This window comes from Ovis aries, chromosome 2 (assembly GCF_016772045.2).
Source record: "Ovis aries strain OAR_USU_Benz2616 breed Rambouillet chromosome 2, ARS-UI_Ramb_v3.0, whole genome shotgun sequence".
NCBI classification, from domain to species: Eukaryota; Metazoa; Chordata; class Mammalia; order Artiodactyla; family Bovidae; genus Ovis; species Ovis aries.
In genome coordinates, this window is record NC_056055.1 from 248,898,421 (window position 1) to 248,918,108 (window position 19,688).

Consider the following 19,688-nt stretch of genomic DNA (forward strand, 5'->3'; position numbering starts at 1 on the left):
CTTCCCCGGGGTAGCCTGACCCCAGGGTGTCCTAGCTGTTCCACTTCCCATCCTGAGCGGTTAGCCCCTGTCCCCACCTCCCCCCGCCCCAAACAAGATCACGGCCAAGGTGCAGTCAGAACAGCCAGGATTTTAATGGGCCCTCAGTAACTTCTCTGCTGAAAGCCATTTTCCAAGCTCTCCCAAGGGGCTCAGGCTGCCAGCATTGCCACCCACTGAGCAACCGGGAGCTGGAGGCACGTAGGGTTAGGAAGGGGGTCCCTGAGCAAGGCACGAACCAGGCGCTGTCGGGTGGCAGCGGTGGGCCTTGCGTGCCGGGCAGGGCAGGGGTGCTCAGGTGGTCTAGGGGACCATGCCCCACCACTTGAAGGCAAAGGGCACCCGGCGGATGCTGGCGCAGGAACAGAAGTCTCCGATCTCGGTCAGGTAGCAGTCGAAGTCGTCGATGAAGGTACACTGGAAGCCCAGCGGCTCCAGCAGCTGGCAGACCCGCTCCTCCAGGCAGCAGGCGCCGCTGACCCGGGGCCCGAAAGGCTTGGGGATGCCCAGGTTCAGGCCCATCACGACCATCTGCAGCTGTCGGGGGCGGTTAGGTGGGTCAGGCCCGGACAGGGGTCAGAGTCGTCACGGAAAAGCCCCCCAGTCTTCTAGGCTGCAGCTGTCGGGGGGCGGTTAGGTGGGTCAGGCCTGGACAGGGGTCAGAGTCATCGCGGAAAAACCCCCCCGTCTTCTAGGCTGCAGCTGTCGGGGGCGGTTAGGTGGGTCAGGCCTGGACAGGGGTCAGAGTCGTCGTGGAAAAGCCCCCCAGTCTTCTAGGCTTCAAGGAAGGCCACGGGGTTCATTCCGTGCAGGGAAAACCCAGCTGCAGTTGGGCTAGACCAGGTCCCCGAGCCCGTGCCCAGGCAGGCGCCACTCATCCCTTTGAGCAAGCCTCCCCACTCCGCTGGACCCTCCAGTGACTCCCGCATTTCTCAGTAGCAAGACCAGAACCCTGCCCAGCCAAGGCCTAGCTTGGCAACTTCCCCGGTTCCCCAGGACTGCGTCTCTCCTGCCCTGGCCTGTCATCTCACCTGCCTCTTGCTGGAACGCTCTCCACCCCGTTTCGTCATTGGACTCCACACGCCTTCACTCCAGCATCTCTCTTCCTCAAACACAGCTGCTCCCACCATTACCCACACCTCCCTTCTCCCAGGGCCAGGAAAGTCTCCTATATTCCACACCCAGAAGGCCTCACTGGTTTTGTAAAAAGAACCATTTGTGATTGAATGCAGGTCCTGCATCCCCAGGGCTTAGAGAGGCCTGCAAGTGTTTAAGAAACTGCCAAGTGTCTCAGTTTTTTAGGCGCCTCCATGAGGAGTCACAGTGGTAAGAGACAGGTCAGGTGTAGACCACGGTTGGAAGAGGCTTGGCCTAGCAGAGGTCTCATAATACCCACACTGCCAGATTCCCAATTCCTGTTCTAAATCAGAGTGCTGCAGATACATGGAGACTCCACAAGAGAGACTCTCTGTGGTCTTGTGCCCAGCAGATGGCTCAGCCCCTTCCACCCTGGTGTCGCCCAGCCGGGCCCCGCTCACCTGCTCCCTGCAGGGCTCTGCCCTAACGGGGGCCGCCCCTTCCTCTCAGGCGCCCCTGACTGCGGGGTCCCGCCTCTGGTCTGGCCCCGAGGCCGGCCAGCCGCAGCCCTCACCAGGTCGGGGAAGTAGGGCCGGGCGTAGAGCCTCTTGGTCTGCTCGCTGGGGGGCGCGTTGGCGATGTGCTCCAGGCAGAAGAGCTGCGGGATGGGGATGATGTCCTCCTCTTGCAGGCCCAGCTCCCTCTTGAGGATGCTGCGGTTCAGGTGGATGCACTTCTGCGGGGGGCAGGGGGCCAGGGAGGGAGGGCGCTCAGGCGCAGCCCCGAGGAACTGGCCGCCTCGGCAGTGGCTGCGGGCAGGGCTCCGGCCCTCTGGCAGACCCCCGGGCACCTCCCTCCCCAGACCAGCTAATACCCAATGCCTGAGCCACCTCCCAGGTTTATGACGAAAGGCTCGCGACCCTACGCCCAGGGTGCGTGCCACCAGGACTCAGGGGCGCTGTTCGGACACCCACCTGGCTGCTGCCCACCCTGCAGGGCCCAGAAGCTTCCCCGGCTTCCAAGGTCAGGGTACAGTGCATGCCTTGGCTGGGAGCCCTAAGGACTCAGTGGGGCGAGCGGCCTTGTGCTAATGGGTGACCTTGGGCCCGTCATTGCCCTTCTCCAGGCCCCGGCTTCCCCATTAGAGATGGTTTAATTTCTGGGACATCTGCTTCTCATAGCTCGTGATTCACGTTTTCAAAGATTTGAGGTACTGGGCAATTTCACCCAGGAAGAGTCAAGAAGGCCCTGGGGTGCTCTCTAGAGCTCAGCGCTTCCTGGAGAAGCTGGGGTTGCTGAGAGAGCCCTGACTTGGGTCACCCTGGGGCTCAGGTCAGTTTCCCAGCTCACTGGCATCAGCTCTGTGCGCCTCGCCATCCACGTGGACAAGGCAAGGTCACTTCATAGGGTCACCGTGAGGACTGGAGTCGGGCGCTGTGCGTGACGCTTGGTTGGTTATTACTGTGCAGTTAGGGACCCGGTGCCGAGGTGGTCCTGGCCTTCCCCCGCCTTTTAGAGCAGGTCCCGCCATCCGTGGTCCGTACCTCAGCATAGTCATTGTGCTTCCTCATCTTTTCATCAGCCAGAAGTTGGTTGATGGTAACAGCCTCCCTCCCTGTAGGAAGGAGGAGAGGGCAGGCCGGCTGTGGGTCAGGGCTGGGCAGACTCCCGTCCTGGAGACAGCTCACTAGTTAAGCTGCCGTGCCAGCCAGGGACTATGGCGTGTGGCCCGACTCATCTCCAGGGGACCATTCTAGGTCAAATGTCACATCTGGAGACCCAGCAGGGTCCATCAAAGGCCAAGGAGGACTCCCGCCGCCACAACCGGCCCCTCCCATCCCTGGCTGGAGTCGGGGAGCCTGCCACAGGCTCTGAGGCAGGCAGTCTGGGCCAGGTGAGCAGCCCGCGCCTGCCTGGGCACCTCCCTGCCTTCCGATCTGGCTGCCTGCCACCTGTGGTCTCGACCGCGTTATTCAACTTTGTTCTTCAGTTGCCCAACTCTGCCATCAACTGAGATAACAGTCATTGGTGTGTGACAGGTGGTTCCCTTCGCAAGTCCTCGGACCGTGAGATCCTGAGCCCCACCCCAAAGGCTAGTCTGGAATTCTGCGTTTCTCACAGACTCCCAGTTGGAGCGCTAAAGCTGCCGGTCCTCAGGCCACACTTGGAGGGCTACAGCAGCACCCCGACCCCCCTTTCTAGGCTCCCAAAAGGGACAGGACAGAGCTGCCGTGGCAGCAGGCCCCACCGTCTGCCCACTGCGTCCTCCTGAAGGGCGACCAGAGGGCCGGAAGTCCCCGTGCCCAGAAACCTGTCCAGCCTCCCCAGAGAGGTCCAGAGGCTAGCGTTGGTAGCATCTGGTTTGCCCCTGGAGCACGGAGCTCCCCGCCGCATATATCCTAGCAGCCTCAGCCGTCCCAGGGTTTCTGGCTGATCTGCCCATGCTAGCACCACCAGAATTACCCTGAAAGGGAACACAGCGTTCTAAGATGGCACGCTTTATGCTCCCATGCCTCCTGAGGACCCCTTCCATCGGGAGGGACAAAGCGGAGGTGGCTGTCTAGGAAGGACACGGGGGCCGAGGGGCTGCCTTACCGTTAGAAATGAGCTGGTCCTTCCTAAGCCCTTCAAAGAGCATTGCGTCTCCATAGCCCTCCTTCTGTCTCTCCTTGAACAGCTTGTAGCAGGAGCTGGGGCTGGCCAGGAGCAGCCGGAAGTCCTGGGGAACAGAGGAGGGGGGTCGGGTGCCAGCTTCTCCTCCAGAAGCTTCCAGGAGTCTTTGGAAGAGGGTGGGAGACATCCCCGCCTGCCCCCGACACAGACCTTTTTGCCCTCCACCTTGTACTGTGTGGGGATAAAGCACATGAACTCGCAGGCATGGCCGGTCATCAGCCAGTCGGAGAAGAGTTCCACCGGGGCCTGGACTTGCTGGGCACGGAGGAAGTCCTGGAGGCTCTGACTCATGTTCCGGGAGTCCTTGCTAAAGGGAAGGTGGAAAGAATAGCCCGGGAGGCGGTGTGGCCCAGGTTGGCGGCCAACTACTCGCCGAGAGCCAGGCAACCTTCAGGTAACACGGTGCGCTAGCCGCTGGCCAGGCTGTACCGGGGGCAGGGGGCCGAGGTGATTAAGAATCTCACTACCGCACAACACAGGGAACGACATTCGACACCCTGGGATAAGCCGTAGTGGGGGAGAATGTGAACACAGGTCTGTATAACTGAGTCGCTTTGTGCAGCGGAAATTAAGACATTGTACATCAACTGTACTCCCATAAAAATCGAAACTCTGCTCTGGCTCCACTCAGGACTGAGCCAAGGGATTCTAGAGGAAGCCTGAGCCCGCGGCGCAGCTATTTCCTGGCTCTGTAACAGGCGAGCGGCCACCGACCGACCAAGCGTCGCGTGCTTCATTTGAAAGCCTGGAAATCGCCGCTCGGAATGAGCAGCTTGTCTGCTGTTTCCCCGCTCGTCTCCTACGTGAGGACTTAGAGGGCCTGACTTGACAGGTGAAGGCCCAGAGCAGATGACCCACCGAGTCCCCCGGGAATCAGGAGGATCCAGGCGAACTTTGAGGGTCCCTCCCCTTGGTTTTAAGGCAGCCACCACCTGGCCTCCTGCCTCACCTGGGGTAAAAGCTGCTGCCGATGAGGACCCTGCCCAGAGGGTACTCTTTTCCTTGGGCCTTCACAGGGGGGGACACCATCAGTTTCCCAATGATGTCTATGCTGGCCACTGTGTGGTCCTGGGTGCGCAGAGTCAGGTAGCCAACCCCAGGGCTCTGGAAGGAGACCCGGCCGGGGCGGCTGTCAGGAGAGAGGGGCTTCAAGCCTCCGTCTTACCCATACCAGGCTCCCGGTAGAGTCCCACCCCCAGACGCCACCAGGGCCCTCTCCCCGGCACCCATCGCGTCCCAGCAGGCACCAGACCCGAGAAGGCGGACCAAGTTCAGATCAGTCAAACCGAGCCCCCACCAGTGAGTATTTCATGGGGAAATCGTCAGGCTTGGCAACCCGAGGGGTGTCCAGGACCAAGGAGACAGTCTTGTGAGGAGCCTGGGTATAGCAGAATGCCATTTCATCCTGGAGGGGACAGGGGGACAGGGGGTGAGTTTCTCTCGCTCCGTCAGCTACTCTCCCATGTTGTTTTCCAGCCACAATGCCCCCTCTACACAGGCCCCCTCCGGGTACAGAGAGACTCCCCCCGGCTTCCTGCAAACTCCTGCTCAACCCTCAAAACCCTGCGCAGGCATTCCCCTGCCTTGGGGGCTTTCCCTGACCAGTCGCTCCTTTAAAACCTGATGAGTCACCCAAGACCCTTCCTCCTCTCATCTGCACCCTCGTCCATGAGCAGACCTTGCTGGCTTTATTTCCAAAATCTGTTCCCAGTGGACTCCTCTCTGGGACTATTCAGGGGAAGCCACCTGCTGTTGACGGCCTCTTGCCTGTGTGACCGCAAGACCCTCCAATCAGCGTCTCTTCTGTTCTTGCCCTCCCTAAGGTTGGCTCTATTTCTCAGCCAGAGGGTCTCTCCAAAACCTAAGTCAAGGACTTCCCTGGTGGCCAGTGGTTAAAAGACTGCACGCTTCCCCCGCAGGGAGCACGATCAGGGAACTGAGATCCCACGTGCCGTACAGCACAGCCAAAAATAAAAGAATAATTTAAAAACCCTAAGTCAGAATATTCAACTCCCCTGATTCATACCTTTCCGTGTCACCTTGCTTGGGACCGGCCTCTTCCCTTCCTTAACTTGGCTTAATATTTCCCCGATAAATGAAATTCAGCTCTTACCTCTGACGACTGTTGGCTCTGGTCTGGCCACACCAGCTTTTCTGTTCCACACGGGGTGGATCTCAGCTGTCTCTGTGCCCGAAGGCCTCCTACTTCCAAGTCCAGTCCACCCCCACCCCAACCTTTGCACAGCCAGCTCCTACTCCCTCAGCTTGAAGATTGTCCTGACCGCCTACACCACTGAGGTTGATCTAGGGACTCATCCGACCGTCTCGTTTTGGGCTTTCACAGCGCTTAGAGTTCTGCTATGGTGAGGTCAGGGCAGAGGTCAGTATTCTTTCATCTCTGCTACACAGAGCGGGGCTCGGTTGTGAACAGAGAACCGGACCTCCAAAGGCTGGGCCTGACACTTCGTGCTCCACCAGGGTTGAGCTGGACCCTGTAGCTGGAGGTGTCAGATCCTCAGAAACCTGGGGCTTTGGGCTGTGTGTTCTGTGGTCCCGAACGTGAACATTCTGGAAGGGGAGGAGGCTGGACCCTAAGCTCTACCCTTAGTGGCTAGGACTTGGGCAGGTCATTTCATCGGCCCCCGCTGGTGTCCCGAGAACAGGGCCGTCCCTGGTCAGTCTTAGCTCCGCTGGAGGGTTGAGTGACGCTGGTGAGGTCTGCCGTGTGTCACTCATGGGATCGCCCCCGCCCCTCGCCATGGGCTGTTACCTGGAGCCACCGGCCCAGGCGGTTGGGGTCCTCGTAGACGGACGCCACCTGGCTGTTGCTCCTCTCGCTCAGCTCCGTCACCGCGCTCACGAAGCCCTGGACCTGCAGCTCTCTGCCACGGGAGACGCGCCGGTCTGGGGAGGCCGCCGAGCTCTCCCACCTGCCGTGACCTCTCAGCCCCAGGGGAAGGGTGCCCCTGCCCTCGAGGGGAGCAGAGTGCTGTCCCCCCGCTCACGGAGCCCCAGCTGGCACGCCCAGGGTGTGCCCGGCCCAGCCTCACTCAGCCCAGCTCATGGCGAAGTCAGATCAAGAGTCGCTAGCATCAACATCTGCTCTGGGGCCCTAGGACTGGCTCGCCCCTGCTCTGCAGGCCCCTCCACCCGCTGCCGAGCGGTCTGCGAACCGCCTCAGTCTACCCAGGGGCGGTCTCTTCTCTCCCCACAGCGGCTGCATTTTTTCCTCGAGAAGCCGAGTGCCCCCTTGAGATGGCCGTGTGGCTGACATATTCACAGGGGTGTCGGGGGTGGGTCCTGAGCCCCGAGGCCTCAGTACCACCGTGCGTAGCCCCAGGCTGACAGGCTCACAGTGCGCACCTGTTCAGTGCTGGAGAGAACGATGGACCTGAATCGCTCTTCCACGCCAGTGTTCCAAAGGGACCTATTTCTCAGTTCTACACAGACAAGACTACAGGGAGCGAAGCAGCTTGCTAAGGTCTGGAGCGTCTGAGGTGCGTGCTAGGGAGGAGACGGAGCCCCAGTCCCGTACACCATCTGCGGCAAAGAGTGCCTCCCCCACGGGCGGGTCTTTAGATCAGAGTGTCAGCAGCGCCTCCTGCGAGTGAGCGTCTGTCTTCAGATACAGAAGGCAAAGACAGACCTGGCACCTGGAAATCTGTTCTCAGGAGAATACCTCAAGCTCTTCCCTTCTCCCTTCTCATTCTGAAGCCTGGCTTTCCTCAGCAGACCGTACTCCCCTATCAGCCCCTTCCACGGCAGAGCTATTTCTATCCTACCCCTCCACTGGGTTTGGAGGAGGGACGGAGGTCCTTGCCGTAAGGTGCTCCATCCAGGCCACCATGACCTCTTCCGAGCCTGGACTTGACAAGGTCTTCTCTCTGCCCTCCCATCCCAGTGGCCCCCAGCTCCCAGATCAGCCGTCCAGCTCCACCACCTCCGTCTTCCCCTCCCTTTGTCTGCTCCCTGGGTCCACAGCTCGACCTCACTGGGATGCCCGCCTCTCAACCGCTTTTATTCCCGTCAGCCCACGTCTTTGCCTTTCTCCATGTCCGACGTCGAGTCTGTGATGCCCCATAACAATCACATGCTTGTCCTTCTTGGGCTTATCTGCCTGGAAAAACCCTCCACCCTGGTTGGATTTAGTTCTGTTTATTCTTCTCTAGAACTCTTTTACTAAAAACAGCTGGGGAAACCCCCATCCTGGCAAGTCTCTAAGTTGGCAACTTCACCAGGTCCTTGGCACCAGACAGCCTCTCACCACCGGCACGTCCTCCAGCCAGTGCGTCCCGCTTTTCCTCCTAGAAAGTGGGCTGGCTGGCCACTTACGGCCATGTGACTCGTCTGCTCTTTTCCCCTGCAAGTTTTCCCTTCTCTGCTGGATCTCACCTATTACCATTATTTTTTGCTTCCCTTAAAAAAAAAAAAAAAAAAAAAGACAGCCTTCCTGGGACTTCCCTGGTAGTCTGGTGGCTAAGACTCCGTGATCCCAATGCCAGGGCCCTGGATTCAATCCCTGGTCAGGAACTAGATCCCATGTGCCATAACTAGAACCCGGCACAACCGAATTTTAAAAAAACCCCAGTGTTTGAGGGTCTGTTGCAGCCCCAGAGGCCACAACCTAAACACGCCCAGCCCTGTCCACCTCGCCCTGTCATCCTGCCTGCCCCTCTCCCCACCGTCTCCTGGTTGCTCAGGCCTCCTTGCCGGAACAGTCTCCGCCTTACCCTCTGTCCCTTTATTAATACCTGGCTTTGTAGCCCTCGATGCTATGGGGCGCCATGCTGCCTGCCTCTTGGTAAGAGCAGACGGGGGCCGCTGTGGTCGCTGATACAGCCCCTTCATTAAGTAACAAGCCCTGGGTGACCGTCTCGGGGGAAGGAGTTCGCCTTCCTGGTGACAGGTCCAGTCACCTTTACCCGCCCTGCTGGCAGACGTAGCAGTTACAGAAATGGCCCGGCCCAGGCAGCCTGGGTTTCTTACCTGCATAGGTATACCTCTAAAGGCATCTGGGTGGTGGGAGCAAAGATGCAGGGGGCCACCCGGAACAGCACTGTGTCTTTGTACAGCACAGTCTCTGGAACCAGCTACGGAGCAAGACAAGGTCCCGCTTATACCTCGCTGCGATGGAAGACCTGGTTCCCGCCCACCCTCCCCACTTCCCCCAGGCCTCCGGCTGTTCAGCTCAGCACAGCCCCCCTGGGCCCTCACCCGAAGGTGACAACACCCCAGCCCCACCGTGCCCCCGTCTTCTGCCCGGCTGTGTGAGGTCTCCTTCCTCCACAGTCCCTGCCCCGAGGGCTGCTTGGCTACTAGGGGGGGTCATACCGGGTCTTGAGACTCTTCCACCAGGGAGGCCGAGAAGGAAATCAAGCCCGAGAAGCTGGCGGATGGAAACTCTAAGGCTTCAACATAGAAGGTTTCCTTCAAGGTACCCTTCCTGTCATCCCACTGGGGCGCCAAGGTGTAGGTGTGCTGGTCAGGCCCCAGAACCAACTCGAAGGCCGTGGAACCATCATCTGGAAGGAAAGGAGGGCAGACCACCCCCGATGGCACATCCTTGGGTCGGAAGCCAGGCTGGGAGCCCCAGCAGAGGGGGCAAGGCTGGCCGTGCCCCTAGGTTCCTGGTGTTTGGGGCTTAATGGATAGCTAGATGTTTGTTTATCAGTGAGGACCAGTTGCTCTTTAAAGACCTGCCAGGGGGTGAGACTCAAAAAAACACCTGCCTTCAGGAAGTGAAGGCGCATGGTGGTTCTACACTTTGATCCACTTGGGAGGAGTGTCATAAGTCTTCAAGGTGAGACTGTTCAGAGACAGGCTTGGGAGCCTCATCCAGTACAAGCCGGGCCACCAGCCTCTTGTCTGGCTTGTAACACAGCGATCACCGAGTGGGGCTGTGGCTCCCAGGTAGACGGGCTCCAGGCGGCTCAGAAGAGCCTCATCGCAGGCGCTAGGCATGCCGGCTGCAGGCTTGGCCTGGGTCTGCGGCGGGCCAGCTGGCCACCCCAGCACTGGGGACACACCTGTACGGCCCCCTGCTCCTGTCTGCCTGCAGGGCCCCTCACTGGCCCGGCCCAGGCCGTGAGGGGGTGGGACTCCCCCACATCCCCGCAGGGACCCTTGCCCAGGGGTCTCAGCGGGTGTGCTGCAGGGCTGGGGTGTGGCTGCCCGCGCCCTGGGATCTCCCCTCTGCCGGGGCCTTCTCTCATATCTAGAAGCGTAACCGATTTCCCTATGGGCTTCCCTATATACCAGCCGCTAAGGCGGGGCTCGGACTCACTGGCAACCTCGCCCCTTTGGGGGCTTAACAGCCATCCGTGTCACACAGAATAGGCAGCCGGGGGCTTCCCTGGCGTCCAGGTGGTTCAGCATCCACCTTGCGAGGCAGGGGACACTGGCCCGACCCTCGGTCAAGCGATTAAGACCCCACATGCCGTGGAGCAGCCAAGTCTCTATGCCACCACCCCTGAGCCCTTGCGCCCCAGCCAGGGAACCCAAGCACCGCAATGAGAGCGCCCGTAAGATTCAGCAAAGACCCGAGAAGGCCAAATTAAAACACAAGAGAGGCAGCAGCAGGACCAGCCCCAACGGCTACCTTCACCTGGAGGCCCCTCCTGCTCTTGTCCACCCGGGCCTGGCCCTGCTCAGCCTGGCTTCCCCCTGCGCCCTCCCCACCTCCATCCCAAGCCCCTGCTTGGTCCTTGGCTCTCTGTCCATCTGCCCTGGGCTTTGGGAGCATGCAGCACGCTTATCCTTCCAGAGCTGGTGCCCTAGGGCACAGAGTAGGCGCTTCCTTGAACCGTGCGGCTTTCTCCTACCTTCCGTGGACCACTGGCTGGAGGTGGGGCAGATGCCCTCTGATCTTCGATGGTACGTCTAGACCACCTCTTTGTTCCTCAGGAATCTCACCCCTCTGACGGGCACGCTGTCAGATAGTGCCACCTGCCACCTTCCTCTCTGTACCTGACTACCACCCTTCAACCGCCCGGGCCATCGATGACGGCGGCTTTCATGACGGCATCTTCATTTCTAGAACCATGTGGGCTGGGGGCAGCAGGCAGAGGGCCTCAGGGACACACATCCAGCTGCAACAGACCCTGAGCTGCTGCCCTAGGTCCCCAGCAACCTCCTGCCGGGGACTCTGCCCGGGCCGAGGACGGCCACAACCTGCCCTGACATGCTCACACTCACTCACTCTGTGGCCGGTAGACTCTTGCCTTCTCCGACTCTTCCTTGGAGGTGTGGAGAACCACCCGGTAATTCTTTGTAATGCAGCTGGGCCCCTGAACTTTCAGCACCATCTGGGACAAACTCTTTACTTCTGAATAAGAGAGAAGGAAACGGTTTAGGGACTTCTAGAGGCCAGAGCCCCAGGGGTGGAGGGGCAGTAGGGCCGGGGGTAGGGGTCTTGTGTTAACACTGGAGCTCCAAAGACCCCTGACCTCCTGCCCTGGCCCAGGCCTGCGTCACTGTCTCTGCCGCTTGCCTCCCACATGGACACAGGCAGCTTGCCATCCTGCGGGCCCACCCCAGTGAGGCTGGCAGTTACCCTCTCAGTTGTAAGAGGCAGATAGGTCCCCACAAACTCCTAGAACAGGGCCTGGCACAGCTGGTCAGCAAGGGTTTCCCTCCAGCTTTGGTGTGAACCAGGACACCCCATTCTACAGCTGAGACTTGGGATCCACGTCGTGATCACAGGTCAGGACACTGTCCGGACACTCAGGGCCCTGCTCCCGGGCTACGAGCGGGTTTTCAGGAAGTGTCTGGCCTCCACCTTGCAGGTCCTTGTCTAGCCTTCTCAAGCACCCATTATGACCTTTGTATGACCCCCGTTTTACAGGTGGGGAGACAAAACCAGGAAGTTCACATACTCAAGTTCATGGCCAGGAAGTAACAGCAGTTTGTTATCTGACATTAGAGCCTGTGTTCTTGCCTCGGGGCCCCTTCCTGCCCAGTTCAGTCCATTGACAAGAGGCTCGAGGGCCCAGAGCAGGGTGTCAGCTTGGGGTCTGGTGTACTGAGAGGTGGGGCAGGGCCCAGGGAGGGGAGGGGTGATGGGCCTCCGTCAGCGGCCCGTTCTCACCTTCAGAGGAGAACACCTTGTTCTTGTCCCCGGGCTGGCCCGCGGCAGAAGGGCTGCAGCTCACAAGCAGGATGGCACCCCAGCCACCGGGGCCCCAGACCCAGGTTCTCTGTAAAGACGACAGGAACACTGGTTCAGGCCGAGGCCAGGCGCGTCCTCAGCCTTATAGACGCTGCTCCACCTCGGGGCAGAGTCAAGCCTTCCTCCAGGGCGAGCCCTTCAGAGTCCACTCAAGAGCCTCCAGAATGGGCCGGTAACAGCAGGTAAGAGGGCTGAGGAGGGAGAAGGGCTAGAGGCAGGTTACCAGTTCCAGCCTCGGCTCAGGGTCATAGGAGGAAGGGTCCGAGGAGAGAAAGTGCAACTTGTTCAGTCGTGTCCGACCCTCTGCGACCCCATGCACTGCAGCCCACCAGGCTCCTCTGTTTATGGGGTTCCCCAGGCTGGAGCGGGTCGCCATGTCCTCCTCCAGAGGATCTTCCCGGCCCAGGGAGCAAACCTGTGTTTCCTGTGGCTCCTATAGTGGGGGTGGGTTCCTCACCCGCTGAGCCACAGGGGAAGCCCTGTGGGTTTGAGGAGACCTGTTCCCTGTGAGGGGAGAGCTGACCCTCTGGCCTACCTGGCTCCATGACCAGGCGAGGATGGCAGCCTCGTGACACCTAGTTACTGACATTTTGATTTTTTGAAAGTGTTAGAAATTGACGCCACCCGTTCTGATTTGAATTGATGCTTTTGAACTGTGGTGTTGGAGAAGACCCTTGAGAGTCCCTTGGACTGCAAGGAAATCCAACCAGTCCATCCTAAAGGAGATCAGTCGTGAGTGTTCATTGGAAGGACTGATGCTGAAGCTCTGATACTTTTGGCCACCTGATACGAAGAGTTGACTCATTTGAAAAGACCGTGATGCTGGGAAAGATTGAGGACAGGAGGAGAAGGGGACGACAGAGGATAAGATGGTTGGATGGCATCACCGAATCAATGGATACGAGTTTGAGTGAACTCCGAGAGCTGGTGATGGACAGGAGGTCTCATGTGCTGCCGTCCATGGGGTTGCAAAGAGTCGGACACGACTGAGCAACTGAACTGAATTTGACTTAAGAGACACTATAAGACCTCCCTAGTGGTGCAGTGGCTAAGTGTCTGTGCTCCCAAAGCAGGGGGCCTGGGTTCAATCCCTGGTTAGGGAACTAGATGTTGCAGCTAAGACCTGGCCCAGCCAAATATATATGTGTATATATATATTTTATAGAGACACTGGACACAGGACTTTCCGGCAGTCCAACAGTTCAGCTTTCACTGCAGGCATGTGGGTTCAATCCCTGACTGGGGAGCCAAGATCCCATATGCCGTCACAGCCAAAGAAACCAAACCATTAAAATAAAAACCGAGAAGTAATATTATAACAAACTAAATAAAGACTTTAAAAATGGTCATTAAAAAATAAATCTTAAAAAAAAAAGAGCTACAAAGGCCAAAACGAGTCTGCGGTTGCTTCCAGCCTCACCTTAGCCTGTTTGTCAGTCGCCTCGAAGTGCCCGCTACGGTAGATGTCCACATCCAGGGAGAGCTCTGCAACAGAGGGAAGAGGTCTCAGCCACTGAGACCTGCGGGACGCAGCCTCTGGGCTGAAGGTAAGGACCCTCCGGATGGTCTAGGGCTGGTGTTAGGATCCTTCAGCCTTTGGGGCAGGCTGCTGGCTTAGAAGAAAATTCTTCAGAGGTAGACGGTGTCTCGTGAGCCAGCCTGGAGGGGGCCAGGCATCCGTGGGTCTCTCCTAACCTCCTGGGGGCCCACAGAACAGCTGCACTGCGGTCACAATGCCATCTGTGCCTCTTGGCTGCTTCCCAGGTGATGCCTACTTGGAAGGCCCACCTCCCTAGACTTCAGGAAAGCGCTTGGCGCTCTGAGTCACAGCCAGGGCTCAGTACGTGGGAATTCCAAGCCCCTTTAGGGCTGAGGATCTAGGCTTCTGCCCAAGTATCACCATAGAGGTTCCTCCTGGGTCTTTACTTCCCGCCTCCCACCCCCTCCTCTGACCCTACTGATTGCCTGTGACTTTACCCCAGTTCATAGCTCTTGGCATCTAGGACGCTCTCTCTCAGCTGGAATGTCAGGGCCAAGGAACAGCCCTCCTCTGCTGCCGTCCACTTAGCGAGGCCTGCTACCCACCAAGTACCGTTCTCGGTCCTCGGGGTGCGGCAGCACACAGGACGAGCCCGGCTGCTTTGGCCTCAGGGACGCGTGCGTGTACCCGTGCACACACAGCAGTGGCAGGCGGTGAAGCAATAAAACGCACGTTATGTCCGAGGGAGAAATGCTACAGGGAACAGGGGCCAGCGGGCCGTCTCAGTTTTAGATCAGAGAAGCCTCCTGAGTGTGAACAGAGGCCTGCAGGAGACAGGAAGTGACCCGTGTTAAAGTGTCTGGGGTAAAAGCTGTTAGGATGAGAAGCGCACAGGGGCAAGTTCCAAGATCAGAGGCCAGAGTACCCAGAACAGGATGAGCAGAGTAAGAGAAAGAGGCTGCGGGTCAGAGGGAGCCTGGAGCCAGGCTGGGCAGGTCGCGTGGGCAGTGATGATGCCAGCTTTAACCCGAGCATGGGCAAGCAGGAGCAGGCTCTGATTTGATGAAATGTTACCTGACAGCCTTCTAAAGAGGGGGCCTCTCTAGGGGCCGAACTGACCTGCAGAAGATCAAGGATGGAGCAGGGAACCCCGTTGAGGACCTCGCTGAGGGCTGATCAGTGACCCAGGCAGAGGTGACCAGGCTTAGGCCAGGCTCAGAGCTTCAGAAGCGGCAGGTGGCTGGACCTGAGCTAGACTTAAGGTAACCCGACAAGATTCACAGTCAACATGGGGCGAGGAGAAGTCAGGGCGAACCCAAGGGCTTGGCCCTGACCAGCTGGAAGGATGGAGCTGCCATCGAGCCGGGTGCCAGGACTATTAGGAAAGAGACGTCTGGGGCAGGGGGAGTCAGCCCAGCGTTATTCGGTGTGAGACTTTGCTCAGACCCTCGAGGAGCTATGTTGGCCGGTAGGCCTCCGAGTTTATGGGAGACGCTGGGCTAGAGGGTTTTGAGTCATCCGTGGGCTATCTGAGCCTGCAGCTCTCTGCCAGGCAGGTTGGGGGCGTGGGTGTAGCCAGCGAAGGATCCAGAACCGGAACCTGAGAAGGAAAGGGCAGCCGTGGAGGAGGAATCTGAGCACAGGGTCCCTGTGGCGTTCCAGGTGAAATGGCTCAAGAAAGGACCACCAGGGCCACAGACACTGCCGAAAGGTCCAGGGGGAGGAGAGTGGACCACTGAGGCGAGGGCAGTAGAGGCTGTCTGGTACCCTCGGCAGTGGGCATCTGGTCTGAGCAGGTTCACGGGAAGGTGAGGAAGAACTAACGATGCAGAGAGGTGGGGGGCGGAGTTTGAAGACACCGTGGAATTAGGTCTAAAGGCAGACATTACAGCTAGTTCCTCAGGAGGACAGGTGCCACAGCTTGTTTCTATTAAGGGAATATAGTTTGTTCCGGAACAATCTAAAGAAGGGCAGGGACTTCCCTGGCCGTCCAGTGATAAAGAACTCTTCTGCCAACACAGGGGATACGGTTCAATCCTCGGTCCCAGCGGGTCCACGTGCCGCGGGACCTCTGAGCTCCTTGGGCCACAACTACCGAGCCTGAGCTCCGGAGCTGGTGCTTGGCGACGGCAGACGCGCCGCCATGAGATGCCCAAGCCCTGAAGCTGGCGGGAGGCCCTTGCTCCCGCAGCCGGAGAAAGCAGACACAGCAACGAAGATGCGGGGCAGCCCGAAATGCACACGAGACTCTGTTAGAGAGCGCGGCGGAGGGCAAGAGGGGAGGTGGCTTGCTCCACCAGTAAGAACTGCTGATGGAATACTCGTGAATGAGGGAAAGTTTGTCATCGTTAAGGTCAACTTGGGACCAGACATCACTGACTAAAAGAGAGGCCGCCGTAGGGCCCCGACACGGGTGGGTGTGGACACAAACACGAGGGGTCCCGACGGCGAGAGCGAGCGAGGCTGGCAGAGCAGCGGCTGAGCTTTGAGGGAAGCGGGCACCGAATGAGTCCGCAGGGGCCTCTCATTACAGGGAGAGGCCCTGCCATTCCCCCTGGGCCCGGGGGACACTCACCAACGCCCGTGAGGTGGAGTACAGCCGTGGCCACGGGGGTGTCCTCCTTGGGCTGGTGGTAGAAGACCAGGACCTGTGGAGACCACCCGGGACCCCCGGGGCGTTAGCGGATGGGCCGGGGACAGGGCCCTGTCCCTGGCTCTGGCCGTTTGCCTTCGGTCTCACGCCACAACTTCTGAGCTTCCAGTGACTCCCGGGAGTGAGCACAGGGTCACTGGGCTGTTAGAGCCCCCGGGTGTGACGCGCCACGACCCTCCACCAAGCCCTTCCACACCGAGGCCTCACCACTGCCCGTCCAGGCGGGCTCTAACCACAGGGCAGAGAAGTCAGGACTGAACTATTGGCCAGTAAAAGGGGTGGAACAGGACTTAGGATCTGGGCTGTGCAGCTCTAGAGGTCAAGCTTTAAGTTGCCCTCCATGTCCTGCCTGCTACACCACCCCTCCTGGGACCCCACAAGATGGGCTGTGAGGCTGTGGGGCCTCCAATGGGCCAAGCTGCCCAGAAAGAGGCCGCTGGGGGCGGGGGCTGCCTGTCCTGGGTCTCACAGCGACCTCTGCTTGCAGAGGAGTCTTCGTACTTTCGAGAAAGCCCTGCCCTTCAGCCTCTGGCCTTGACCACAGGCCTTCATCTCGAACCACAGAACTAGCCATTAGCTGGGGCCCGAGGTAAGCGTCTGAGTCCTAGTGCTGCTGGAGGCGGAGCGCTGGGCAGAGACGCTTCTCAGGTGCTCTGGGCTCAGCTGGGCCACATCACAGCCTCAGTCCTTCTCTGAGACGCTTGATAAGTGTCCTACCTGTCTCTTGGGCTTCCCTGTGGCTCAGCTGGTAAAGGATCCGCCTGCAATGCGGGTCACCTGGGTTCAATTCCTTGGTTGGGAAGATGCCCTGGAGAAGGGTAAGGCTACGCATTCCAGGATTCTGGCCTGGAGAATTCCATGGACTGTATAGTCCATGGGGCCGCAAAGAGTTGGACACGACTGAGCGACTTTTTCACCTGCCTGTTGGTGAGTCACCTGCCCTGGGCACCGGTGGAGGAGGTGTGTATACTCCCTCTCAGTCATCCCAGCTTAGCCCCCTACTGACTCTCCTCTGGAACGTTCTGGCAAAAGTCCCCCAGTCCTAAACATGCCTCCCTCAGCTGTGCTGCCTCAGCCTCACACTGGGGTCAGCTGGAGCTATGAGGCTCAGAGGATGGTTTGGTTGGCAGGGGCCGAGGCCTGGGCATCAGGTGATTTTAATTACTCAGCCGCCACTAACCGCTCAGATTCAGCTGAGCCCATTGCACGAGCTGAGAGTCCATCTCTCTGCCACGGGTCCCATCTGGGCAGCATCCTGCCCAGAGGATAGGGCATGGGCTTGGGCTCGGATCCTGGGTCTGTCCCGTTAGGGTGTGGCTCCGTTTCCTCACACATGAGCAGAGGGAACGCCGACCTTGGGAGACGTGATTCAGTACCTGGTACTCAGCATCAGACCCGTGGTAGCTCTTAAGTTTCATCAAGAGGCTCCATATCTGAGAGACCAGCCTTAGCCAAAAAGCCCATCTGAGTCCTACTGCTGAAACTTTTTAGGCCAGACCTTAAAAAAGCTGACTTGGAAGCTAGTGTGGTGGTCAGAAGCGTGAATGGGGGAGACAGACACACCTGAGCTTGAATCCCTGCTCAGCCAGTTATTGGCCTGGGCAGGGTGCTTCCCTGACTCTGTGCCTCAGTTTCTTTGTCTGTAAAACGGGGTCACAGGTTGGCTGCAAGCACTGAATGCGATCAGACAAAGCGTTTGGCTCTGAATTTTCAGACTCTGCGCTCAGGAGGCCCCAGCTGCCAGGAGGGAGGCCCCAGGGCTTGCGTCAGCTCCTCCCGGAAGAGCTGCCCTCACCTCCCCCACCACCCAAGGCCTACCTTGCCCTCGTCCTCCGCGAAGTTGGGGGACGTCATTGCCACCAGCACGTCCGTGGGGCGCGACAGGGGCCAGCGGGGCGCGGCCGGCCCCTCCCTGCTCTCCACCGGGTCTGCGCCGCAGACGCGGACCACAACGCCCAGAGACGCGTCCACGGAGAAGGACTCACACGCCGGCGGGGCGCACCTGGGGGCCGGCGAGCAGACAGAGCTTGGCGCACAGGCCCCACCTTCTTGGCCCGGAGTGCAGCTGGAGGGGGTGCCCCCAGCCTCTCTGCTGCTGAAGCCCCCCAACTCACGGTCAAGGCACTTTTGGGTCCTAACACATCAGCCTTCCCCTCACCACATCCTGCTCCCAGGACCTCCATGCCGGCCCCGCGACAAGCTGCCGCCCAGACCCCCGCCTCCCGAGGATGCTCTGGAAGTTGCTAACCTACATCTTATTCTTGAAGGCCCACCTTCCTGGGAGGGGAGGGCCCCTTGTCTGAGCCATGAGGGATCCCTACGGGGGAAAAGCAAGGCCTGGCAGGTCTGTGCCGGGGCCGGGGGAAGGCAGGGGCCCTGAGAGTCACCTCCCACCACAGCTCCAGCTCACAGGAGCCTGCTTCATCAGTCCGCACGGCCGCCTCGGGGGTCATCCTCACCCCCTTTCATGGGGAAGGGGACCGAGAGAGGGCAACGCACGTGCTTCCAAGGTCCCACAGCCTAGGAGCAGCAGAAGCAGGACCGGGAGGCCCTTAAAGACCCGACCTCGGCTCCTTGAGATGGAGCAGGACAGCGGGGTAGGTACAGAGCGAGCAGTGAGCCCCCGACTCCCGCGTAAGCCAAGGATGCCCCAGGTAAGGATCCTCGCCAGCCTCCCCGCCCAGACCTCTCCCAGCTCCTCACCCACTGACGTCTAAGAAGAGCTCCACGCCCAGCACACACACAGCGTGGGTTGGGCTGTCCAGGGACAGAGGGACGATGTTCCGGAAGGCCATGGCACGGCCCTCTGGGCTGACCACCCCACCCGGCACGGCAACCTCTGACAACCCCGAGGCTGCGCCCACTGCCTGCCCCTCTTATGGGTTCAGGGGCCTCCAGCCCGCCCCCTTGTTAAGGAGGCTGTAGCAGCTGCCAGAGTGTAACTGATTTCCTCCGCAGAGGTTTGCTGGGAGGAGAGGCGCTGCTGAGGTGCAGCTGGGGTCAGAGCCGGGGCAGCACCAATTCATTAAGCAGCTAGTGCCTGCAGCTCTGCAGGGGCTGGGGCTGGCTGCCTGGAGCTCTGGCCTCCAGCTGGAAAGCTGGTGCCTGGGATTGGTCAACCTGGCCTCGGCGCTGGAGGCTTAACTAAGCTGGGAGCTGTCTGGAGCAAGGATCTGCAGGGGGGTGCGTGGGGCGCTGGTCAGGAGAGGGCACGGGGCAGCCCCTCTAGACTTTGAGGCCTCGGTCGTAAGGTGTGGGTTTCCTGGAAAGTGGTAAGTGATGGACCAGTGGTTCCCAGGGCTCTGAAGCTGACTAGGGGATGGCGCCTGTGAAAGCCTCGAACCCCTGGGGGTGGTCCAGGCAGCTGCGTGCCCTCCCCAGGGGATTAGGGGGCTCCTTGAGCACAGCTGTGTCATCAGCGCCCAGCAGGGGGCGGGCAGGGATTGGTGGAAAGAGCGGACGAAGGGCCCCCGCTGAGCAAGGTCGCCAGCAGCTCCGCATCTCCGCCGAGTTCACTGAGCCAAGAAATGGGAACACCTGCTCTAGCCCACGAGGCTCGCCAGCGAAGTTTAAGACTTTAAGTGTGGGTTAATCCAGCA

The 19,688-nt window shown here is 59.7% G+C and overlaps 1 protein-coding gene across 1 annotated transcript; it reads right to left on the bottom strand.

Moving 5' to 3' along the window:
- Positions 1-110: 110 nt before the first annotated feature.
- Positions 111-18,939, bottom strand: PADI6 (peptidyl arginine deiminase 6). The gene is made up of 16 exons (XM_027965660.3): positions 18,793-18,939; positions 17,908-18,091; positions 16,012-16,084; positions 13,377-13,441; positions 11,876-11,984; positions 10,988-11,113; positions 9,121-9,311; positions 8,776-8,879; positions 6,560-6,671; positions 5,087-5,194; positions 4,739-4,893; positions 3,940-4,096; positions 3,712-3,835; positions 2,661-2,731; positions 1,691-1,852; positions 111-576 (listed from the first exon to the last, which is right to left on the bottom strand). Exons 1-16 carry the CDS (start codon positions 18,882-18,884, stop codon positions 343-345), a joined length of 2,067 nt encoding a protein of 688 aa, XP_027821461.2. The 5' UTR covers positions 18,885-18,939; the 3' UTR covers positions 111-342.
- Between the last annotated feature and the right edge of the window lie 749 nt (positions 18,940-19,688).

What these genes read in the sequence shown, in the direction of transcription:
- PADI6 (XM_027965660.3), bottom strand. Translation starts at nt 18,884, where the DNA reads ATGGCCTTCCGGAACATCGTCCCTCTGTCCCTGGACAGCCCAACCCAC. An exon ending in CTCTTCTTAGACGTCAGTGG is followed by an intron (nt 18,092 to 18,792) that starts GTGAGGAGCTGG and finishes GCCGGCCCCCAG; the next exon opens with GTGCGCCCCGCCGGCGTGTG. An exon ending in AAGAGTCTACCGGCCACAGA is followed by an intron (nt 9,312 to 10,987) that starts GTGAGTGAGTGT and finishes CTTTCCTTCCAG; the next exon opens with ATGATGGTTCCACGGCCTTC.